General features: G+C 34.9%; 1 protein-coding gene across 1 annotated transcript in view; it reads left to right on the top strand.

The window, feature by feature from the left end:
* The window catches only part of Adgrv1 (adhesion G protein-coupled receptor V1), a 522,757-nt gene that overhangs the window by 120,625 nt on the left and 376,972 nt on the right, over positions 1-25,160 (top strand). Inside the window, exons 50-58 of the mRNA XM_076857025.2 lie at positions 219-441; positions 764-968; positions 5,050-5,196; positions 7,606-7,861; positions 9,240-9,442; positions 11,811-11,987; positions 12,355-12,537; positions 14,791-14,970; positions 18,062-18,223. Coding sequence (XP_076713140.2) covers positions 219-441; positions 764-968; positions 5,050-5,196; positions 7,606-7,861; positions 9,240-9,442; positions 11,811-11,987; positions 12,355-12,537; positions 14,791-14,970; positions 18,062-18,223 — 1,736 coding nt within the window. The remainder of the gene's footprint in view (positions 1-218; positions 442-763; positions 969-5,049; positions 5,197-7,605; positions 7,862-9,239; positions 9,443-11,810; positions 11,988-12,354; positions 12,538-14,790; positions 14,971-18,061; positions 18,224-25,160) is intronic.

Genomic DNA, 25,160 nt, shown 5'->3' with positions numbered 1-25,160 from the left:
TCTTAAATGCATGTGGGTACATTGTCCAGCTGGATTGATCACTCCACAGCACTCATAAATTATTATTTATATTCAGGTACTTTTGGAAATGGCATTATATTTACTTAGTTTGAGATGTCAAAGTGGAACTTTGGGAAAAGCTTTCTTTGGAAACGGGGGAGACAGTGTATGAAAGAGTTCACTTTTCACCCCAAGTGCCTTTTCTTTCTCTCTTGCAGTCCACATACTTGTACTTGGCCAAAAAGGGTCTACTCTTTACTGCTGGAATTCAGAGCTGAATCAGTTCTCATTTGTTCTGGAAGGACCTTCTGCTCAGGATGCAGTTTCTGTTACAGTAAAGTCCCTTAATTCAAGCAAGAATTTAATTGCTGTTGTGGGAGCTGCCCATTCACACATGTACGAGCTGGCCTACATCTCCAGCCAGTCTGACTTTATTCCTAGGTAGGTCCAACATTTATGCTAGGTGTCTGTATGCTCACTAAAATTTCATATGGCATCAAATTTCTAAGTCTCAATGACTGAGGAATATATAAAATAGAACAGCTATTTTTAAGCCAGAAATAGAGATGTTATCCATATCTCTAATATGAATTCTATGAAGTTCTTCAGTACTATATACATAATTTTAATTAAAACTTTATTTATGAAATGTGATTCTTCCAAAACTTTAATATTACTCAGTGTAATGTGTTTCATGAATAATCTAGTATGTGTGTAATTTAAATTTGTTGTTAACTTATTTTATGTATACTTCTTATGCTAGTTCAGGTGAACTGATATTTGAACCTGGGGACAGAGAAGCTACAATAGCAGTAAATATTCTTGATGATGTAGTTCCAGAAGAAGAAGAATCCTTCAAAGTTCAGCTTAAAAATCCCAAAGGTGGAGCAGAGATTGGTAGCAATGGCTATGTGAAAATAACTATTCTGTCTAATGATGATGCCTATGGAGTTGTTGGATTTGCTCAGGTAATGATACTAAGGATTTTACACTCGCAAGTCAAAGTGATTTATTCATTCTCATTTATAAATTAGCACTTTTCTGCCCCTGGTGAGTGAGTCATACTCCCTGCAGCCGTTCTCTCTTCCTTTGCCATGGTTTTATCCCCTGTTCTGCATTCTAAGGTGAATTCTGCTGGCATCTTGGAATTTGCTGTCTTACTCACAGTGGGGCCTCTGGATCAACTTGTTCTAATTTTTTTTTATAGTTATTCTTTTTATTTCAATTTGAAATTAATTGTTCTTGGTCCAGGAGTTTGTCTCTGCTGTTAGCCTTTTTACCAGAGGGCAATGATGAGACAGACTGTTTAATACACTATACACTGTGTTGTGTCATACATATCACATAAAATTTTATTATTGTGGGGAGGATGGAAGAGAGATATAACTATATGTGCATTGCACACATGCAGATGTCTTGTCTTGAGGAAAACCAGCCATGCTAATCTTTTTAGATCTACTCCACACACAGCCTTTATCAGCTTTTGCCAGTGAGCAAAAGAACAGCCATTCATGTTGCATCATGTATTATATTTGCTAGGTGTATTCTGACTTCTGAACTAGAGTTATATCTACAGCTATTATCACTCTTCCTCTGAAATCTTCTACATATAAGGAAAACTTAATTTATATTAGCTTAAATGTTAAGAGCATGTCCACAGAGAAAGAAGTTGGATATTGTACTGTGTCAATAGAGGTCCTTTCTCTTTCTCTACTTTGTTAATTCAAAATGGATCCTTCGTTGGTTGTTTGAAAACTGATATTATTATTTGGGCTACTGCTTTCTATTCATGTCCAGTTAGGGACAGAGAGATACTTTATATCCCATTTTGATTAAAGGAGAAATTTCCCAAAGCCTCTCAAAAACTTCTTATCTCTCATTGACCAGAACTAGGCAACAAACGTGATCAGTTGGTTTTTCATTTATTCCATAAATGCAGCAGATATTTGATAAACACTATGTTCTGGATACTCTGTCAGATGTTAAAGATGTCAGAGAATGAAACAATAAAAATCTCTACCTTCATTATCTTAGAGGGGATCAAGGAGACACTGACAATAGGCAAAGATACAATAAAACATGTACTATATCTGACGGTGCTAGTGCTGTTAAGAAGCATCTGGCAGAGAAGGCATATGGAGCATGAAAGAAGGGGTGTGGGTTGTAGATAGGAAATATAAAATAGAATGGTCAGGAAAGGCTGTATGGAGTTACAGAAGGGCATAGGCCTGGAGGGGTTGAAAATTGAATTATATTGACATCCAGGGTAGTAACAGTTAAGACAGGGACCCATCACCAAGAGGAGAGGCCTGCAGTGCCCTCTTGTCCTTATAGAGCAACAAGGAAGTCACTGGCTACAGTCAGTGTAGGAGGGGGAGATCGGTCCAGGAGGCTAGCCAGGGGCCTGTGATCCCAAGACCATCCATAGTTTTGATGATTCACTGGGAGCACTCATATACTTAGTGTTGAATCATGCTCATAGCTATGATTCATTAAATCAAAGGATACAAACTCAAAATTCTCCATGGGGAAATGCTCATGGGTGAAGTCAGAGGAAACCAGGTGTAAACTGCCAAGAATCCTCTCCCAGAGTCTCACAGGACATACTCATTTCCATAGCATCAAGTTGTTACAACATGTGGAATTTTGCCAACCAGAGGCTCACTAGAGACTCAGTGCCCAAGGTTTTAATTGGCAATTGGTCATGTAGGTACCATCTTCCTGGCACTTACCAAAATTCTACACTTCCAGAAGGAAAACAGATGTTAGTTAATCACATTATTTGTACAAATAGCTTGGGCACAGGGAGCAACTTGAGAGCTCTGGGAATAGAGAAGGGTGTGGTAGTGCATATCTTATCATTCTCAGGAGACTAAGGCAGGAAGATCAAAAGACAAAGATTCTCCTGGAGACCCTCTCTAGAAATAAAAAAAAATACAAGGGTTTGGGGCATAGATCAGTGGTAAAGTATCCTCGAGTTCATCCTCCAGTACCAAAAACAGAAGTTCTGGGAATGGTAGGAACCCTCCTGAAATTCATATTCCCAAACACTAGCTGAGGACCAGCCTGTGAGCTGGCCTTTTTAGGGACAACAATCAGGACTGCTATGTCAATATTGTTGTACACAAGTCCCTTATTTAGCATGGTACTCAGTTTGCCCTCTTAGAAGCCTTTGGAGGAGTTAGGGTAGAAGAAATGTGTGACCTGATTCATTGGAAAAAGAATGCTCTGACTATAATATTGAACACATACTGTGAGTGGGAAGGACACTCCCACAGGAGTGTGGAGACTATTGCAGTAATTCAGGAGACTATTGCAGTAATTCAGCAATAAGCAGAACCATGGGAAGCATGAATTTACCCTTCCCCAAGATATGAACAACTGTGAGAGGAGCAAGTTTGGGGGATGTAAGATGACAAGCTTTGGATATTCAAATGTCCTCAGTCAGTTGTTTGCAAGGGTGCTTCAATGATCGTGTCATTGCATATGGAGGGGTGCAGAACATTTGCACAGCCTTTGCAGGACAACAGATAAGTATGTAGGGCAGAGCTGCATTTCTGGGAGAAGAACCCTCATGTTCTGCAGCATGTGTCCATCTTCTTACCTTGAAGCTGTTCCGCAGATAAAGAGCACAGACTATCCTCAATTGTATGGGCATGGTAGATTCCACTTTAGGAACCCTGTTTTAAAATTGTTTAGAGATATTAAATCATTGTGGTTTCACATTGCCAATGTGTAGTACCCTGGATTCCTTTAGCCCTTTCAGAATTCCTCAACACAGCTCTTTTTTGTCTGGACAGTCTCCTTTCAAGATGAGGTGTAATAGATGACAAGAATATCTTGAATATTTCTGGCTGCATGAAGACCTTATTTAACTAAACTTCCTTTATGGAGAAAATGGAGCCAGAGAGGATTTTTTTTTCTTTTAAAAAGGCATTGTCTTTCCTGAATAAATTATATGCATATTTTAAAATCAAGGCATTTTCTTCAGGAATGTTTGCCTTGAGCAAGATTTTATTACTCTGTAGCATCTGTAACAATTTGTTAAAATGCTGTGTGAAGTATCACTGTAGGATAGGATCTTTACCGAAATTAGCATTCTAAATAGAAGCTTTCATAAGCTTTAAGAAATTAATGGGGGACTCTCTTTTCAGATTATCATAGTAAAAAGACATGAAAAATCTTACTGGAAAGAAAAAAATCTTTAAAACTCCATATTTTTTTCTTATTACCCTTGAGAAGCCAAGGATATATTGTAAGAAGGGATTATCTAAAATATTCATTTGAAGGAAATTTCATTAAATGGCTGGCAAGAGATCTTCTGTTGTGTGTTCAGTGAAGAATATTAAGTCACAGAGGTGCAAATTAATTTGGAAAAAAGGTAAGAGGCTAGGAAGCATAGGTGAGAAGAAAGAAATTCTAACATAAAGCAAAGGAAGATTTCTGGCTGGTAAAATAGTTGTAAGGTTTGTGAGGTAGGTATGAAACACCATGAACAGAAATAGGTTAGAGGATGTGAATTTAAGCATAAAGTTACATTTGCAAATGATCAGAAGGAGTACCCTCATTCTCATGATGTGCTGCACTGGGGTGGGAGCTGGAGACCTTGTAGGTCCAACACATTTTACCAATAGGAAGAACAGACCTAGAGGGATTGCTAGACCTTACTCTGGGGGAAAGGCTTCTTGCTCACCTGACTCCATGTCCTTTCCATTCTACAAACTTTTTATATGTTATAAGTACTATTTTATAAAAGAACATGCTTTTTGATTATCAAATTAATAATATGTTCACTCAACAAAATTGAAAAATATAGAACAAAAATAAAAATAATCCTATAAAATTAAATCTTTATTGACTAGTATTTTATTTACTTAAAATAAAATCATAAGTCATCCTACTTTACTATTTTTAACTGTTACTTTTCATTTACTGTTTCACATTGCTTATTACCATGAAATCTACAAAAGCATAATAACATGAAATAAAGAAAAGACTATATTTAGGTGATTTCAAGTCACTCCTTGTGACTTTTGGTGTATTTTTCAGAATTCATTATTTAAGCAAATAGAAGAAATGGAGCAAGATAGCCTGGTAACCTTGAATGTTGAGCGCTTAAAAGGCACATATGGCCGTATAACTGTAGCATGGGAAGCTGACGGAAGTATTGGTGATATATTTCCTACCTCGGGAGTGGTATGTAATGTTCAAAACTTATAGAAGACACATACAAATTATGATTACTGTTGATATATGAGACAAGATCCTGCCTCAGTGATGAAATGTCAACACTGAATTCTTACTAATTACCACAGAGAGAAATACAATTTGAGGTTAGTTTTGTTGCTATGGTTATTTTTCCTTTTTTCTATAAAACCCAAATTATCTGTAAATAGTTATCCCTCTTGAGGTTCAATATATCAAATTTTTAGTGTATTACATTGTCAGAAAATTAAAACCACCCAAACAGTGGATGGAAACATGTTATTAATGTTTAGATAAAATGGGGCTGGTAAGTAAGAATAAGCCTGGGTAAAATAATCAACCTTCTGGAAAAGGTATATCAATGTTGTATAATGATAGAGATTGGGAACCATGGGCAGAAGGTTTATTTGAGTTGCATTCATAAGAAAAAGAGGAACAGAAGAAAGTGGAGGGGGAGAAGTTGATCTATGGGGCAGTTATAATTGAAGTTGATCCTGTGGGAGAGTTCTGCAGTCAAGCTGATCCTTTGGAGTCATTCCAATTTTAGGGCTGAACCATTGGCTTCCCCATTTTTGTAGTTCTTTACTTCATGCCACCTTCTAGTGGGGCATAATCTTGGGTGAGACATTTGCTGCATGTAAGGACCATCCCCAGTGAGGAGCACAGAAGCTGTTGTTCCCAGCAGCTGTGGGGTTGTATGTCCCAAGAAGAGATGTGGGTAGAGGATCACATTAGCATTAACTGGAGGACAGTATAAATTTGGAGCTCAGGTGCCAGAGTGGAATCAGGATGGCCACAGAAGTAGATGACTCACAAAAAGGGGTTTCAGGAAGCCTCTTGTCTGATGTGCAAGATGGGTTGTCTCCTTGGCTTGCCTTGGGTTTTATAGATTAGTCAAGTTTTTTGTTTTGTTTTGCCCAAATGCTTCTCTGAAGAATTAGTTTTAAAAAACTTTTATGGCAATATCCCCAAAAAGGAAAATTGATTATTATAATCCACCTTTCTAGTTTCATTTATTTTGAAAGGTGAGTAGAATTTCATTGTATTAAGAATGTTATAGCAGGGCTAGGGTTGTGGCTCAGTGAGGCACTGGGTTCGATCCTCAGCACCACATAAAAATAAATAAAATAAAGATACTGTGTCCATCTACAATTAAAAAATATTTAAAAAAAAACTTTAAAAAAGTAATGTTACAGCAAATTTCATTGAATTTCATATTTACTTTATGCAAGCTACCAAGACTCTAGGTCGTATTTCTGAATTACATATTTCCAATTAAGATTTCATATAAAAGCATGATTAAAATTATTTGTAATTTAGTGCTTACTATTACCCCAAATGTATGCTATATTATTGAAAGAATTAATTATTTTACTCAGGAATAAGAACTTTTTTACTGTAAAGGGTAGATAGTAAATATTTTAGGCTTTCTTAGCCATCTGTTCTCTTTCACAACTAGTTTGCCTTTGTAGCACAATTGTGCTAGATGATATAAAGTAGACAATATAAGCAGTCATAGACAACATGCAATTGAATAAACTTGGCTGTGTTCCAATAAAACTTCATTTATGTAAAATGGATTTGGCCAGTGGGCAGTAGTTTTCTCACTCCTGATTTTATTAATAAAACTCTTGGGTTTATATCTTCCAGCGCCTTCCCTGAGTGGCAAGGTGCACGTCAACAGGGGTAGATGCATAGGCCTGTAATACCAATTTGAATAATTGTGGTTTGTAGCCATATTGTTGGAGAGTGGGTATGAGGTGGGCATAATGGGAAATAGCATTCAAGAAGCTGACAGAATTCTGGTCAACAGGGACTTCAGATGCCTTTTAGCAAATTAGGATCTGTCTCCTTAGACAATGGAGACAGAGAAGGAGAGAGATGCTATGATTTCTCTCTTTCTCTCTCTCTCTCTCTCTCTCTCTCCTTTCTCTCTCTCTCTCCCTCTCTCCCTCTCCCTCCCTCCCTTTCTCTCTCTCTCTTTCCTTAGTTGATTCATTGTTAAATGTTGCCTCTATCTGGAGTAGCAATCCTGACAAAAATTCTATAGAGAAAAATGTTTAAGCTGGCATGCCGCCTTCTTTTATTTTTATAGAACTTTACATGTGTTATCTAACAGATTTTCAGAAAGACTTTGTACACTAAATTAGAAAGAAAAATAGGCTCCAGGATATTACAACTTGAGTATATGATTTATTAGCTTAGGTTTAGAAATGGTTTACTTTTTCTTTTTCCTACCATTCTTATTTTTAATGTAAACGCTATTTATTTGTACAATCACATATTGTTGCTAAACTCTTTGTTAAATTGTATCCTAATTGAAAGAAAATCAAACTTTTTAATATCCTTACTGCAGAGTGATAATGACAGGATAAATAAAATCTTTCTCTTAAATTTTAGATTTCATTTACTGAAGGCCAGGCACTGTCTACAATTACCCTAACTGTTCTTGCTGATGATATACCAGAGTTATCAGAGGTTGTGATCATAACCCTAACCCGAATTGCCACAGAGGGGGTTGAGGACCCATCAAAAGGTGCTACTATTGATCAGAAAAGAAACAAGTCTGTGATAACTACTCTGCCCAGTGACTCTCCCTATGGCTTGGTAGGCTGGCATGCCAAGTCTTTCTTCACCACAGTAGCAGAGCCTACAGGTAAATTCAGTTACATATTTTTCAGGCTTTAGTAAAAAGCTAATTTAGTTCTGATGCTTACAAAAAATGCAAATTTCTATTTTTATATGACTTTTCCAATTTGACAAGTCATAGCCATTTTTGTTCGTCAAATTTTATGATCATGTGACTACTTAGCAATAAGGTTTTTAAAATACCTTCAATTTTTAAAGACACACTATCATGATAAAAATGTTAACACTTTAGTGAAGTCATTGTAATACAGGTAAATGGTTTTTATTTGAGTTTCTCTTCATTGTTTGTTTACCTGTTCTCATTCCTCACTCATATTTTCTCTCTACATTTTTAGTAGTTGTATGGTGCCCTGACAACATAGTGAGAAGCACATGGTATCAATGTATAAATTGCTTAACCCAAAAGAGTAGTGAGAAAAAATTTTATCCTGTGAAGTGTACATTGGTCAGTCACTGTTATTTTATTTTAAGTGCTGAAATCTTCACCTAAATAACTTTTTGTATTGTTGGATAAATATAATTTATGGATGAAGGTCATTTGATGTATTTTAAAAAAGGGTTAAATGTAATATGTATTTAGAATACACTGTGAAATGATTCTAACATTTTCAGATAACAGTGTGGATATCCAACTTTCAAATATCTTTCATTGGAAGAGTTGATGGGAAAAAAATGACGTTTAATATTTCCTGGGTCTTTATATTTCCATGCGTTCAGGAACTAAAATAATAGACTTATGATAAAATAAGCCATTTTTTTTTTATTTAACACACATTTTTGAAATATCTAGTAATTGCCAGGAATCTCACTGTGGAATTTGGAAAGAAAGACAAAGCATTAGTCATTAGAAATTCATAGACCTACAGGTGAATATTAACGGGCATTTTTACTGCATTTTATATGACAAATTAATTTTTTAAAAATGTAAGAAATGAAATAAAGTGTAGGTGTTGTGAAATACTTTGAACCTTAAGAGAGAACCTCAGCATATGAACAAAATCACTCTTCTTCTAATGGTTAGTCATTAAGCGAGTCTTCATGTATTTCACTATTTATTTTAAAAAATCTTTTAAACATATAACCTCTGTTCAACTTTACATATGCACTTCCCTAAGACTTTTAGCAATTTAGTATGTTGTGTACAACACAGGAAGCTACATGTGGAATCAGAGCTGAGGGATTAGACAAAATGCTAGGAATGGATGGTGATTTTCAGACAATGGAGACAAAGCACAGAATACTCCTTGGGAGTATGTACTGTATTTGTTTTACTTGTTTGCTTAACTGTTTAAAAGGATAGTGCAGAACATTCCATTGTGATTACTTGAAACAACATTGACAGCAAACAGAAAAGCATACTGACTAGAGGCATGTTTGTCTCATAGAGAACATCACCAATCTGCAGTTGTACATTGTTCGAGATAAAGGGTTCTTTGGGGACATTGCCATTCACTTGAAGGCGAAACCCAACTTCTCGCTACACACAAATAATCAAGCTATTGAAAATGAAGATTATGTACTGCAAGAAACAACAATAATAATGAAAGAAAACATAAAAGAAACTCATGTGAATGTTGCCATTTTGCCAGTAAGTATGGATGGCAATAAATATGATAGAAAAGAAAAGAAAATGCTTTTCAATGTAAAATTGTGATGTTCTTACAGGTAAAAAATCTTTGGTTTAATGATCCTTTTAATAAAGAAAATGTGAGTAATTTTTCCACCTAAATAAATATTTAATATGAATAAATAAACATTTTATAACTAGCTTACAAAAATGATAAGCATATTATTTATATTAATTTTTGAATGGGAATAATTTGAACAAACTTTGAAACATTGTATTTGGATTAATTATTTGCCTGGTTGTCTGTACTATTATGTTGATTGGTTAGTGGTTTTAAACTAATATCTGAACAAATGAAACAATTTAGTTATTTTTATTATTGGTTTGATAGGGGAATAATTTCATTTCAGGGTACAATTACTTGAATCCAGATTAATATTTAGATGGCTTAGGTCTAGTTTTTGCTCTGTATATCTATATTTACATATTGAAAGAGAGAGAGAGAGAGAGAGAGAGAGAGAGAGAGAGAGAGAGAGGGAGGGAAGGAGGGAGAGAGAATATGCGGAAAATCTATAATGATGCACACAAAAAAACTGAAACTGGTAATAGTTGTATTAATGTTATTAATAGCATTATATTATAATTATTGGGGCTGGAAATATAGCTCAGTGGCAGGACACTAGCCTTACATGTGGCAGGTTTGATTCCCAACACTATGCACTTAAATCAACTAAGGTATTAATAAATAATACATTGTAATATTAATAGCACTATATGTTGATTATTATATGTCTATATTATTACATAAATGTCATAATATTAGTTTTCCTGCTAGTGGTGACTTCTTTTTTTTTTTTTTTTAGTTATATGATGTTTATTAGGAAAAGAGAAAAGATGATAATAAAATTGTGTGGTATACTTTAAGCCAATATTAATATTAATACACTCAAAAATGAGAACAAACAGAATTCTTCCTTATAATACCAGATAGGCAATAATCATCTTTCTTCCTCTCTACCGGCTATCTTATTTCCTTGTTAAACTTAAAAGAAACTTTTTAAAGAATTTCAGGATATTGAAACATCTAGATTAATTGAACATTCTGAGTAACAACAACAAAAAAATTGCCACACATATGAAACTTTTATTTCTGAGTTACATTTCAAAGAAATAGAATTATGATGATTTTAATATTTTTTTATTGATTATTCAAAACATTGCAAAGATTTCAGAATCACATCGGTTACACATCCACATTTTTACATAATGCCATAATAGTAACTGTTGTATTCTGCTACCTTTCCTATCCTCTACTATCCCCCCTCCCCTCTGAAGAGGACAGTCTGGGAAAGATACAGGAATAGTGTAGGTAGGTGGTTTCCTTTCCCTTTCTACATGTTTTCTTTTTATGTTTTGAAATTTTATTCCATGTTCAAAAATAAAATAAAAACCTTTAAGAATGAATTAAATATAGTATTACATCTACATTTACAGGTCTAGAACTTTGACTTTTAAAGGAAAAGTAAAATTTACTAAACTTCTCTTGGAATATTAAATATGAAAGGCATATTCAATACATGTTAAAATTGAGGGATAGGTCAGGCACGGTGGTGCACACCAGTAATCCTAGCAGCTTGGAAGGCTGAGGCAGGAAGATTGCAAGTTCAAAGCCAGCCTCAGCAATTTAGTGAGGCCGTAGGCAACTTAGCAAGACCCTGTCTCAAAATTAAAAATTAAAAAAAACCAAGGGGCTGGGGATGTGACTCAATGGTTAAGTGTCCCTGGGTTCAATCCCTTGTACCTCAACAATAAAATTTGTGGGATAGGTTTTTAAAACTTATTTTATTTGCTAATGAGAATGAGCATTCCATAGAAACATTGCCTTTAATCTTGAACATCCCATGGATCCTGAAGTTATCAGTGAGAATGTATATAGTTGAATATGAATCTTTTTGTGTGTGATAGAGCTGCCCATTCATGTAGATGAACTCATTTGTTCCCTACTGAAAAATATCAAGTTTCCAATGCAAATTAAATATTTTTCTTTCAAAATTAGCTAGGAATGATGGTTTATTCTTTTTGTAATTATTTTTTAAAATAAATGACAGCAGAATGCATTACAGTTCTTATTACATATACACAGCACAATTTTTCATATCTCTGATTGTATATAAAGTATGTTGACACCAGTTAGTGTACTTTGGGTGATGATGTCTATCATATTCTACCATCCTTGCTAATTCTTGTAGTCCCAGCTACAAGGGAGATTGAGGCAGGAAAATTTCTTGGGTCCAGGAGCTCAAGACTAGTATGCTCTACATAGTGAGACTCCACCTCACAAACACAACCAAAAACAGAAAAGCACTATTTATTTTACCCCACCTCCCAGGATGATGCTCCTGAGTTGGAAGAAGGATTTATCATCATCATCACTGAGGTAAACCTGGTGAACTCTGACTTCTCTGCAGAGCAGCCAAGTGTACAGAGACCAGGAATGGAAATAGCTGAGATAACGATTGAGGAAAATGATGATCCCAGAGGAATTTTTATATTTCATATTACTAGCGTGAGTTGAATTTCATATATTTATAGTAATGTAGAAGCTCATCCCTGATGATTTGTTCAGTGTTTTTGTATTTTCTGCAAAACAATTGGCTTTGCTTGTAGGTATTTTAAAATAGATGAACAACCAAATTTGTCTTTCAAATTAATTCTTAGTTCTCTTTGACCAGCTCAAAGGATTTATCAAGTTTATTTTTTGTGAAATTTCAGAGTAAAAGTTCTAAAGACCTGTCATGCCTTCTTCCATTCTATTAACTTATAATTTGAAGAGTGAAGTATGAGATATAAGTGGAAGCAAAAAAGTTACAAGATGATGACTTAGGATAGTTGCCCCTTTTGTCTTACTTTTCAACTTGTGTTCTTTATTCAAGGATGTTGGTGGAGTTATTACTGCTCATGAGTTGCCTCCACCCTTGAACGTTCTTCAGGTTCCTGTAGTCCGGCTGGCTGGAAGCTTCGAGACAGTAAATGTTTACTGGAAAGCAATACCAGGCACTGCTGGCCTGGAAGACTTTAATCCATCTCAAGGGATTCTTGAATTTTCAGATGGGCAAGTAAGTTTGTCATGAACATGTTAGTATTTTTTGATTCTTCTTCAAGAATTTTATAGGTATCTACCAAATGAGCATGCATTAATGATTGCCGGTTGTATTATAACTCTGAATGTTTCTGTGTCAAGTCAAACACAGATATTATTAATAAATGTGGGCCTAGGAAGAGAAATTTAAGAAGCAAGAATTACACCCCCCCCCTTTTTTTTAAGATACTGGGGATTGAACTCAGGGGCACTTGGCCATTGAGCCATACCTCCAGCTCTATTTTGCATTTTTTGCATTTTTTTTAGAGTAGGGTCTCACTGACTTGCTTAGCGCCTCCCTAAGTTGCTGAGGCTGGCTTTGAACTCATGATCCTCCTGTCTCAGCCTCCTGAACCACTGGGATTATAGGCACTGTGCCTAGCTCACCCTTTTTTGAATCCCCACCTGATTCCATTAAAAACCCAAAATTCTAAAACAGGATAATGATTAACTTAGAGGTGCCTGCAGTGTATACGTGATGAACTTGACTGTATTTATGATCACAAATGCTTTTATTTTATTTCTTATTTTTAATAAAGTTTTTAAGGACAATTTTTTTCACAATATCTTTATTTTATTTTTATGTGGTGCTGAGGATTGAACCCATGTCTCATGCATGCTAGGCAAGCACTGTACCACTGAGCCATAACGCTACCCCCTCTATTTATTTCGTAATGTTTATAAATGCATATTTTAATTTAGAATTTCCAATAAAAATTTTAAATATTAAATTAATATCCCAAACTCCATTTATTTTATTAAAACCTGAAAAAGTGAATGACATTCTAGATTTAGGTCTACCAAGCTTAAAAATTACAAAATATTCCCGAAGTATTGTAAATTTTCTAAATTGGGTGTTTTGTAATATATAAGAATGAGATATCTTCATAACATTTTTCCATGAAAAAGTGGAAAAAGCATATGCACAACCATGAAAATATTAGTAACTTCATATAGCAGAATCTATAGGTAGCTTTATTCTTGCCTTGACAAATCTGCATAGTATTCATAAACTTATTGGTTGCCCCTAGGGGCTCAGGAAATTCTGTTAAAAGATAAGCATGCAAATCTACATTTTTCTACACATAGAGACCTATTATAGTTAATGTTTTTAAAATCATGAGTTTTTGTTTTCTATTATCAGATTTAGAACTTTGAATCATTTCCTATTAATATGGAGGAGGAAATGTTAAGTACATGAGATTTTTACATTAAAAGCAGAAACAAAAAATTGATTTTTCACCAAAGCAACCTTCCAACTTTAGTTACGTCATCAGTAGTAATTCTGAGCACATAGTTGAAGTCTCATCATTTTCCAACATCCTTAGTATCATCCTGGTCCTTTAAGTCCACATCCATATGGAAGACAGTCTTATCCTGTAGTACTGATTTGAGGTGCACACATTTTAATACACTTCCCTTATAGCATTTGATTTTGTTCAAGCTTTCATTTATCTGAGTGTGACATCCAGATTTCTTGCTTCTCCTTGTTGTTAAATTAAAGGTTTTAGGTAGAAAACTTCATTTTCTGGGAAAGATCTATGTCAAAGTATTGGAATTTACCTGTGGTATACAAAAAGAGACTTTAAATATTGAATATAGTATAGGTTTATGACTACTAGGGGAATCACAAGGTGAACCAAGTTTATTTATAAGTTTATAAAACTTTTAACATAAACTCAGAGAAATGAATTAAATTCTGATTTTAAAAAAAATCTAAAAAAAAACCTGGGCCTTTCTTCCTGCTTTTCTTTTCCCCTACATTAAAAAAATTGAAATCAATAGAATTTATATGAATTGCAGAAGTCAATGATAATTTTTATTGTTTCTTTTGCTGTCATGTAGTAAAACAAAGCACACTAGGTTTTATGTTTGTACAATAGTTGTTAGAGCATTCATAGCACTTATAATATTTTTTTCAAGATTAAGAAGTTCTTGTTTTTTCTATCTGTAAATATAATATATTTTATTACATTTATAATGTTTTATCTTAAAAATAGCAGACTTTTTAAATTTCTGATTTCAACTACTGTAAATATACATGATTTTAAAAGTATTACAACTCTAACAGGAAAAATTATTGCTCTTTTCTTTTGTGTCATGTTTCTAAGTTTCTATTGAAATATATATAAGGAAAAATTATTACAATATTTTCTTCCCCTCCTCTCCCTCTCTCCTTTCCTATCTATATTTTTCTCTTTCTCTCTCCTTTCCTTCCTTTCTTTTGTAGGTTACTGCAATGATAGAAATCACCATAATTGATGATGCTGAGGTTGAACTCATGGAGATGTTCAATATTTCCTTAATCCATGTGGCTGGAGGTGGCAGACTGGGGGATGATGTTGTGGTAACTGTAATTATTCCACAGAATGATTCTCCACTTGGAGTATTTGGATTTGAAAAACAGACTGTAAGTTAAATATATCAGGGGAGTGTGAAATTCTCATATAGTTTTAAGTAGAAAAGTGTCTGTTACTTTTGTTTTGAAATTCTTCATTACTCTTCCTTTACAAATCTCTCTTCAACTATCTTTTGAGTTTGCTGTTAATTTAGGGGCCAATACTCCAACATATACATACAGCTTTATATAATGTGAGCTCCTAACACCAGATAGTTACAGAGGAAATGTGATTTCCTATTTATTGGGTATACTAGACCAAGAAGTACTTTTTGTCCATATCTTTTATTTTCTGTCTATTCTACAGATCACCATCCTGGCCACATAACAGGACTATCATGGCCTGAATGTGGCATCCCATGATGGGTTTAGTTGGTGAGGGAAATTTCCCTCAGTTCTGGTACGCTGTCATATTTCTTCCCTCTCACTTCTCACTTGGCTGTTTTCTTCCAAGACCTGAAAGAGGGAGTTCACTTATTATTGGTTCATCTGCTGAGGGAGGGAAAAAAGCTTCTTATGATTGGTTAATCATAAGAATTAAATATTTGTGTGGCGTGGCTTGGCAACTAATATTAAAGTATCACCACATCTGAAAGTACTATAACTCTATCATAATTATTATTACATGATCTTTGGGCCATAATTATTATGATTTTATCTTTTAAAGAAAATTCCCAGATGAAATATTCATAAAGATCCTTAAATAGTCCCCATATACTTAGCAACTTTTCTGACTACGTATGTCATCACTCCCTTTATTTAATCATTTATATTTGATCATTTTGTATCATTTTCAGTAATAAACTGCTTGACTGCCCCTTGTCTTTACTGTTCTGTGCATGAAAGGCTAGATCTACAACTTGCCTCTCAGAGCTGGGCTTTTCATACGCTCCAGAATTTAAATAGAGCTTAATAATTACCTAATGATTTGGTCACTGAAATTTTAATTTCATTAGGAAATAGGAACTATAAAATGAACAGAGCACAATTTGGCTGTGGCCCCCTGAAACTCTCTTTCTTCCTTGGCAAAAAAACAGCACAAGTTGTTTCCAAGGAGTGATGGATTGGCAAAAGAATAGCTGTGATTATCTCTCAGACAGCATTAAAAGTCTGAAAAAAATAAAACAAATTTAAAGAGGAGAGTAAAATTTTCCATAATATTAGTATCCTAAGAGAGACAGCATTAATATTTTGTGTATTTTCAACCACGTGGTGTTCTTTGGATATTTTAATATGTATGAATAAGTAACTTAATTTTTTATAAAATGCCTCTATTAGCTTATGAGTTTAGGTTTAAAATTTCAGGTTTAGTGTTGAAATCTTCAGGTGGTAAAACCTTAATTTTTTGCTTTGGAGTTCATCACACTTTTGGAGTTGGATGTTGGATATTGCGTTTTTAAGTTTCTCTTCCTGATATGGAAAATAAAGTTATGCTACTATTCATAAGTAATTTTTGCTTATTCATTTTATCTTAACTGTTAACATAAACTTTTGTGCTCTAAACCTAATTGAATCATGCCTGGAAATAATATCTTATCGAAATAGCCTTAAATTTCCAATTTGTCTTAAGATTCACAAGTGAGATTTAGGTTATTCAGTCTGCAGTGTATAATTCCTCATAACTGTTATGTGGAGTAAATGAGTTGATGTACCTGGGCTTTCTTTAAAATAAGTGTCAGTTGCTATTTTTATTGTGTAGAATGAATAGTTTATTGGCAGCTCTTTCCAGCTGCTTTCCTTATATCCCATCTTTTTTATTGTGAAAGTCCCCAGTAACATGGAGTTTATCTTTTAACATGTATATAAACATACAATATTGCACACACAGTAAACATTCTGTTAGCATTAATTGTGCCACAGATTAGATTGAGAACTGAAGAATATTGAGGAAAGATTAGTATTAATGTATCCAAGTTAATAACTGCTCATAGAATAATGCAGTATATATGCCAAGACACTAGGAATATCAGAGATCTACAGAAATCTACATATGAAACCCAAACTAATGCTATATCTTGTGGAATAAAAACCAACACAGGTATACAATTGATTTATAATGGATGCCTTTCTTTTTTCTTTCTTAGTAAATATCAGTCTAAATATCAAACTACTTTCCAGGCCCCCTTTTTGCCAAATATGCATACACATCTGATTTCTGAGTTTCTGTGGATCTTAAAAAAGCAAAGTGTATGAAGAACTGACAAATAATGGAAATTCAACACTTATCAGTTAGCTTCAAATCTTTATTCTTGGTTTGAATGCAAAGTCTCATGGAAAACCAACAACCGACCTATATTTCATGTTTATTAAGTTTGCATCTGCCTTAAAAATGGAAGCATTGTGTTATTTTGCATTTGCACCACAGGTGGATATTATAGGTTCAACTCAGACTTTACTTCACTGAGTTAACATGTGTAATTCATTTGAATTACTTATCTTAATAAGGACTTGTGTAAAAAAAATACTGGCAAATTAATGTATCAAATCTCCTCTCTTTAAATCAAGTTAAACCTCTTTTAACTAAAAACCTCTTTTTACTAATTTGGGTAAACTGCAGATAAGTGAGAGGACAGCTTGAGATCTGTATTATGTGGGGAGCCTGAACACCTTTACAAAGAACCCCTAAATCTCAGTTCCTTCCCATAATGTTATTCTTTATATAAGAGTCCTATGCCAGTATTCCTTGCTGGCTAATTGTTTTGGATACCTTGTCTTCAACTGATAACTCAGGTATCGGGCTCCTTCTATCTCTCATCTAGGTCCTAGGCATCCTCTCTATTCACCTGACACATGGGAGAAGAGAGAATGTGGAGGATTGTGTGGAAGTTTATGGACAGAGTGTCAGCAGCATATGTTGCTTCTGGATATAATCTATTCACAAGAATTCAGTGGCTCCATCTAGTTGCAAGAGAAGATGGGAAATGCCATGTTGTTGAGTGTCTAAGAAGGAAAGGAAGTGGGGTGAAATATTTTTCTCTGCCATGATTGAAACATTTTATGAATAGAATTCTAAATTTGAAAACTGCGGTCATCGTGAAAAGAAGATTCTGTTTGTTTCTTCTGTTGTTATTCTTTTTATGTTACTGGATTTTCTTTCTTTCAGATAATGGTCAATGATTCCCTGTTATCTGATGACAATTCATATGTGACATTGACAGTTATCCGGTCCCCAGGGGGAAAGGGCGCCGTCCGACTTCGGTGGACTGTAGACGAGAAAGCTAAGGATAATCTCAGTCCTTTAAGTGGGACACTTCATTTTGATGAGGTAAAGGCAGGATGAGGACTCCTGTTATATTTCTCTAATTTGATATTTATAATTTGTAGTTTCTCTAATTTATCTTAGCATAATATTACTGTGAATTTATATGATAGTATTTAGTACATCTGGAATATTTTGAAATTCCCTACACTGTGGGGAAAAAATTCTTCTCTGAGGGCTGGGGTTGTGGCTCAGTGGTGGAGTGCTCGCCTAGCATGCATGAATGAGGCACTGGGTTCGATCCTCAGCACCACATAAAAATAAAATGAAGACGTTGTTTAAAAAATTCTTCTCTGAGAGAGAAAGAGGGAGAAAACTCTCGATTCTGCTGTCAGATTGTTTAATTCACACTCTATTTCTATCCCACAGCCAACTTCTTACAGTTCCTTCTCTGACTGAGGGCAAAGTTCTGACTATGCAAAACTTTTATATTGAGAATAGGTTGATTGTGTCTCATAATAATACAATCTCATAGATAGTCTCAGTTCTACAAAGGCTTGAAATTTTTAACATCCCTGTACACTTTGAGAAAAAGATTGATATTACAGCTGCTCAGAAAATTGAATCAAGATACATAATTTAAGAATGGGAAGCCCATTACAATCCTTCTGTATGTATCTCAGCCCCCTACAACAACAAGTGAAGGTGAAAGGTTCTGTCTACTTTACTTTGAGGAATGAGCAGGATCTCTTTGACCATATGATTGGTTTCTACAACTACTGGAACCAGAAACCAGGGGTCTTGCTTTTTTTTTTTTTTTTCTTCAGAGCTTTCACAACCAAAGAAAAAAATACAGTATTTTCTTTTGGTTTACTAGTAGGTGAATAATAAATTAATTAGTGATGCCCTCTGACAGTCTATTTGCTCCTTAAATATTACCATTTTTGAGGTATTGGTTGCTCTAATGGCATTAAATTTCAGGTGTTGCAGATATAGCATCCCTTTGTTTCTCAGAATCTAATAAGCGGTGAGTCAGGAAACATCTAGGTTGCGTACCTTAGCTATGATCTGAAAATTTCTCACCTAGCATACAAAGAATTTAAAATTTAGAAATGAGTCATGAATTTCTGTGAATGTTTTCCTTGGTAATAATGGGCATATTTTTCTAGTTACCAGGTTCTAACTGCAAGATTTACTTCTCAGGTGATTACAAAGGGTTTCTGGTTTTGAGCATCTATACCAAATGGCAAATAATGTTATCTTTTCCCCTATTGGGTAAAGCCATTCCTTTTCAGAGCACAGCCTCAAGAAGGATGGATTTATTCCTGGATTAGACCCTATTTGCTAATTGTTTGTCACCAGTCTTAAACAGGTTGAAGGCTGAGTTTCCTTTATGTACAATTGTATAGCAGCACCATTGTTCTTGCATATCTAGTTCTAAGGTATCCATATCTACAGGACAGGGGTTCTAATTTGGTTTTGACAACCCCTGCAGTCTTCTCCTGGTCCTGCTTATGGCTACTACTACACAGGTGGATCTCTAATCCCACAAATAATTCTCACAGCCATGCTCACTTTGACAATTGAGATACTAGTCTACAGGGCAGCCCTAGTGGTACCATAGTTAACTGTATAATAGCTTCCTGGACTGCCTTAAAATGTACCAATGACTGTGAGAGTTACTCTTCCCCCACTTACAGGGAAATTCTCCTTGTGATCTTTTCAGTTCTTTCTTGGCACTAGAGGAAGTCACTTCTGACTATGTCTTTCTGCATGAAGGATATCTGAGCTCCATATTATTACAGAAGTGTGCGAGCCTCCAGGACTGATGAATGTCCATAGATGATATGTCAGTAGGTCTTTCCTGGTGAGAAAGTTATGAGATGCAGGGCCTAACGGTTTTGGAGAGAGTACCTTAGATCAACATCTGTTCAAGTAGAAGCAGCAGCATTGTGCAGGGTTGAAGGCAAGCTATGATGGAGTATTAAACTGACACTACCACACACTATAGCTTGCCTTCAAAAGGGACTAACAATTCAAAATTGTCCCGAGTTTTAGAAACGTTGAGTTTCATAATCTTGTGTTGTGTAAGTCACCATAAGTGAACTATGCCAGAAAGAGGATCTGACCTACAGGAGAGGTATTTCTTCAGATGAGGCAATTTCCAAAGGGGCCTGAAGATGAGAGTTGTCTGCCTGAAATACTCCCAGCACATGGAGTAATGAGTCCTTTCTTGAAGGGATAAGATCTCACTGGACATCAGAAAATCTACATGGAGATCTGGGGTAGAGCCATGCTCAAGAAAAGTTTTGAGAATCTCTCCTACTGTTTCCCTTGGTCTTCTATGAATAAGTGTAATTTTTCTGCTAATTTTGGTTCTTTGCCCTCTACCCATTCCTGCTTTCTTCCTACCTCTTCAAAAGATTTTAATCACAAGAATACTATTATTTCTTCCCTATCTTGTATTTCCCTTTAGCTCAATAATTTCCTAGAAACTTTGCTTTCAACGTAGCCTGGAAGAAGTAAAATGGCCCCTGGATAAAGAACAAAGGAAAGGAAACACACAGAGAAACTAAATTAAATGCTCTGAGACATCACTTTGACACGCATAATTTTTATCTCCACCTTTTCCTTTGCATTCTGATTTTAAAAATCCCAACTTATTCTGTATATCGCTGATTAAATTTTTTGCAGCTTGGATCCTACTGTTTATTGCTTCTGGGGAATGTTTTTTTTTTTAATTGCATTTTTTTGACATTGTTATTCTTAAATACATCTCTTAATTTTCATCTCTTCAGTCATGCAGTTCTCTTTAGTGTTACTTGTGCCTATTTTGTAATAGATGCACTTTTTTCATTTTTATTTGTTCTTTTTAGATACACATGACAGCAGAGTGTATTTTGACTTATTATACATATATAGAGTATAACTTATTCAGGATCCCATTCTTGTGGTTGTACATAGTGGTGTATTCATGTATGAACGTAGGAAAGTTACTTCAGATCCAATATATTCACTTTTAAAATGCTGTTAGACTTCTAGAAAAATGTGCATTCCTGTTTGGGACCTTATTAAGGGTACTCATGTGAAGTGTGTAATTCCTGGGATGTAACACATCACTCCCATCTCATTTACTCTATGCATAATGTGAATTGTAGGATCAGAATTGATGTGAAGAGGAAGAGCTGAGGAGAGTAGGAGCACAACAGCTTTGCATTTTATGGCAGCCAGTTATTGTGGTCAGTGTAGTCTCTGTGGCCTGAAGTTCAGAGACCTCAGCAAATGGTCTTAATACCCTGGTTCTCCATGTTATTTATGTTCAGGCTGGGGAATGTACATGTGCCATTTAGTCAACCCCAGATTGATACCTCCATAAGAGAAAATTATGCCTTGATTTTAGAAACCTTTTCTCGGTTTCTTTTTCCTTTGTTGTCAGTATAGGTCCCTTATGGTGTCTATATGTGCATTTGAAGAAGGCGCATCTCCCCCAATCAGCCTGCTGCCAGTTTAACTTAGAAATCCCTTCCCTCCATCTTTATATTTTAATTTGTTATAAAAATATGTGTCTTCCTGTAAACCACAATCAATACAGATGGATGTGAAAAGAGTAAAATCCCCATGAATTCTCCTAGATCTTGCTTTGCTACTTACCAGAGGTAACCACTATTGACAGTTTCTTATATGACATTCCAATTTTTTTCTGTGCATATTCAAGCATATGTATCTTATTCTTACACAAATGGAATTTTAGTCTGCAATCTGTTCTGTAACTTGCTCTTTTTACTTTAGAATTTATCTTAAACATTTATTTTTCATACTAATGCAAATTCTTTGCACTGAAGAATTGGTTATATATTTTCCACTGCATTGATTCCTGTCAATATTTGATACTAACACCTTTCTTTGAGAGTCTTCTGTTTCACCATGGCTTTTATAGTTCTGATATTTCTTATTTGTTTCTCTGCATTTTACATTTCTTGCTCAGTGTTCTCTTTTCCCTAATTCCACTTTCTCAAGGATTTATGTACTGTTGCAGTTTTCTGTCACCTATACTCATCTACTTTACTCACTTTATAGTCTTAATTCTCTTGTGATACTGGGAGTAGCCACCGAAAAAATAAAAGCGATGTAGAGTCCATAGCTAGTTAACTTTGATTCAAATCTTCACTCTACCATTTGCTAGCATGTGACTCCAGGAAAGTTCATTAATTCTTCTCACATTTGGTTTTCTAATGCAAACCAAGGACAAGTAATTCTGAACCTGAATAAAGACTATAAGGATTACATGAAGTTATGGTTGTGAAGAGGCTAACCAACCCCCTAACACTTAGAAAATGCTTTCCAAAAACCTTTTAAATAGTTTCAAAGTCATTTAGAAAAATTCTAATAAAATATCAAGTTGGTACCTCAACTTAATACAGTAAAGCTCAACTTTTTTGTACATTGTATGATCAAAAATTAATGGCTTTAAATTTCAAAAAGCTGAGAAACTGTTTTTGTTTTCCTAATGTAGTCTATAGTAGCATTTCTTGAACCACTGCTCTGTACTGCTGTTCTGCAGACTAATAATTGCTCTAAAAGATTGAGTGTTCAAATAGAGTTGGGAAACTCCAAACTGAATTAAGAAAGCTTTCCTGGTGCAATTAAAAAAATTACTTGCATACATTTTCAATCTCTAATAGAGAAACTCTTCTAAATATATTTCCCCATGAAACTTCCCCATCACCTTTTATCCCAGAACATTTATCTTTTGTAACTAGTGTTCCAAAAACATTGGCATTTGCTACTTGTAATCACCTGTCAGCAGTTTTTCCTGTTACTTCTTGTCAATTTTTTTGAGAAATGGAGATCATACCACATGGAAACTGCCTTATATCTAGAGTAGTAAGGTGGGTGGCAACATAACTGTGTAATGATTCTTGTTGATTCTTATGATGCATGTTGATCATTATCTACAAGGCTACATTTGTGAATTTGCCTGTTGACTAAAATTTATTTGTAAATCCCCAAATCAGTACTCTTGCTTCTCTCACAGTCATTTGTGGACACACAAATAGTGGTGGAAAATAAGATTCGCCCAATTAGCACATTCCCACCTGAGGTAGAACAAGACGTGACTTTTCTTGTTTCCACTCTCATAATGTAAACAGATGTCTTTGTCATTGTCAATGTATTGCCTTTTTATTTCCATTTTCATTTTCTGTTGGTGAATTCACTGTTTTTAAATGGCCCCCAAGTGTAGAGCTGAAATCTTCAGTCTTCAACAAGGAGTTTGTGATATGTTATAAGGAGAAAATATTGTTTTGTGTTAGATAAGCTATTCAAGTCTGAGTTGCAGTGCTTATTTAAAATGAAAAATATGTTAAAATGACTCAGAGTTTTTGCCAGTGTGCACATCTCTGCAAATGACCATAAAAGTGCCTGAATACTGATTCTGGGATTACAAAAAAAAAAAAAAAAAAAAAAAAAGGCTGGTTGAGCAGGCAAATTTGTAAATAGGGATTCCAAAAATTATGAGCGTTAACTGTATTTTCAACCAATAGCACCTCAGAGAAATTACTGTATATACAAAGAAGCATGTAGAAGAATGTTTGTGGTAGTATTATTTACAACAATTAATAGTTCTTGTTAGATAAATGTTGAAAATATTGTAAGTGCAAACAATAGACTGTCCACACCAATTAAAAGGATAAATTAAATCTGCATACAGAAATGTGGATGACTTTAACAGTATATACTGAAAGAAAAATTAAGAAGCAGACACAATGCATTTAAGAGTGAATGACAGGATGAGGAGGGATTTGACAAATGGTATTTAAAGGGCAGAAGCCAGGTACTTTGGTGAGCACCTATAATCGCAGCTACTCTGAAAACTGAGATGAAAGGAACACTTCAACTCAGGAGACCAGCCTGAGCAAAATAGTTAGACCCCATGTCAGAAACAACAATCAGGGCATGGTGGTGCACAACTATAATCTCAGGTACTTGGGAGCCTGAGGCAGGAGGATCACCAAATTCAAGGCCAGCCTCAGGAACTTAGGAGGCCCGTTTCTCAAAATTTTAAAAAGCACTGGAGATGTAGCTTAATGGTAAAGTATCCCTGAGTTAAATCCCCAGTATCAAAAAGCAAAATAAAATGAACAAAAGAAATGGGCAGATAAGGGACAAAGACTAAGTAGAAATAAAAGGCCACCCTTTGTCCAGTGGAAATAGTGCTGAAGACCAGAAGAGGATCAATACAAACTGTGCTCCTAAGATTCAGGACCAAAAAAAAAAAAAAAAAGAAAGAAAGAATGAAACATAAAATCAGTAATATTTTGTGCCAAGCATGGTGGTGTGCATAGGTAGTTCCATCTATTTGGGAAGCTGAGGTGGAAAGTTCTGTTGAACCCAGGAGTTCAAGACTAGACTGGGCAACATAGCAAGACCTTGAGATCTCATCTCAAAAACAAACAAACAAACAAATAGCATTCCTGGGTTTTAACAGCAAGGGGAAAAAAGTATAAGAAAACAGGATGCATTCAGCAAGAAACAAATGGAACATATACGAACAAAGGAAAACAAAATCTGAAAGGTGATGATTAAAAAAAAACTGAAATGTGTATATAAAATTCCAGGTTCCTGGGTGGAAGCACTAGATTTTCCTTATGAATTAGGCTCCTGTATTGCTGCCTCTGGTACTATTGTTAACCAGGAAGTTGCCAGAGATAACTCAACATTGACAAAACAGGTCATGAGAAGGATGTCAGTGATAATTAACTACAGCCTATCTCTAGCCTATTGATTGCAGCTGTGACTATAATCTCAGGTCATCCATTGCTTGGTTTTCTTCTTGAATGGAGCCAACTCCCCTTACAGATATTAAATATGTGACTTTTTACAGTTTACATTACGATGTAACCATTTGTCCTCTAAAAGATTGAACCCCAGTATTGAAATTTTTCAGTAAATTTAGGAGATGAGTTAATTTTTAAAAATTTTTCCTATTAAGAGCATAAATCGA

This window comes from Callospermophilus lateralis, chromosome 5 (assembly GCF_048772815.1).
Source record: "Callospermophilus lateralis isolate mCalLat2 chromosome 5, mCalLat2.hap1, whole genome shotgun sequence".
Taxonomy (NCBI): domain Eukaryota; kingdom Metazoa; phylum Chordata; class Mammalia; order Rodentia; family Sciuridae; genus Callospermophilus; species Callospermophilus lateralis.
Note: the sequence above shows the minus strand (reverse complement) of the source record. Positions and strands in the feature narration are given on the sequence as shown.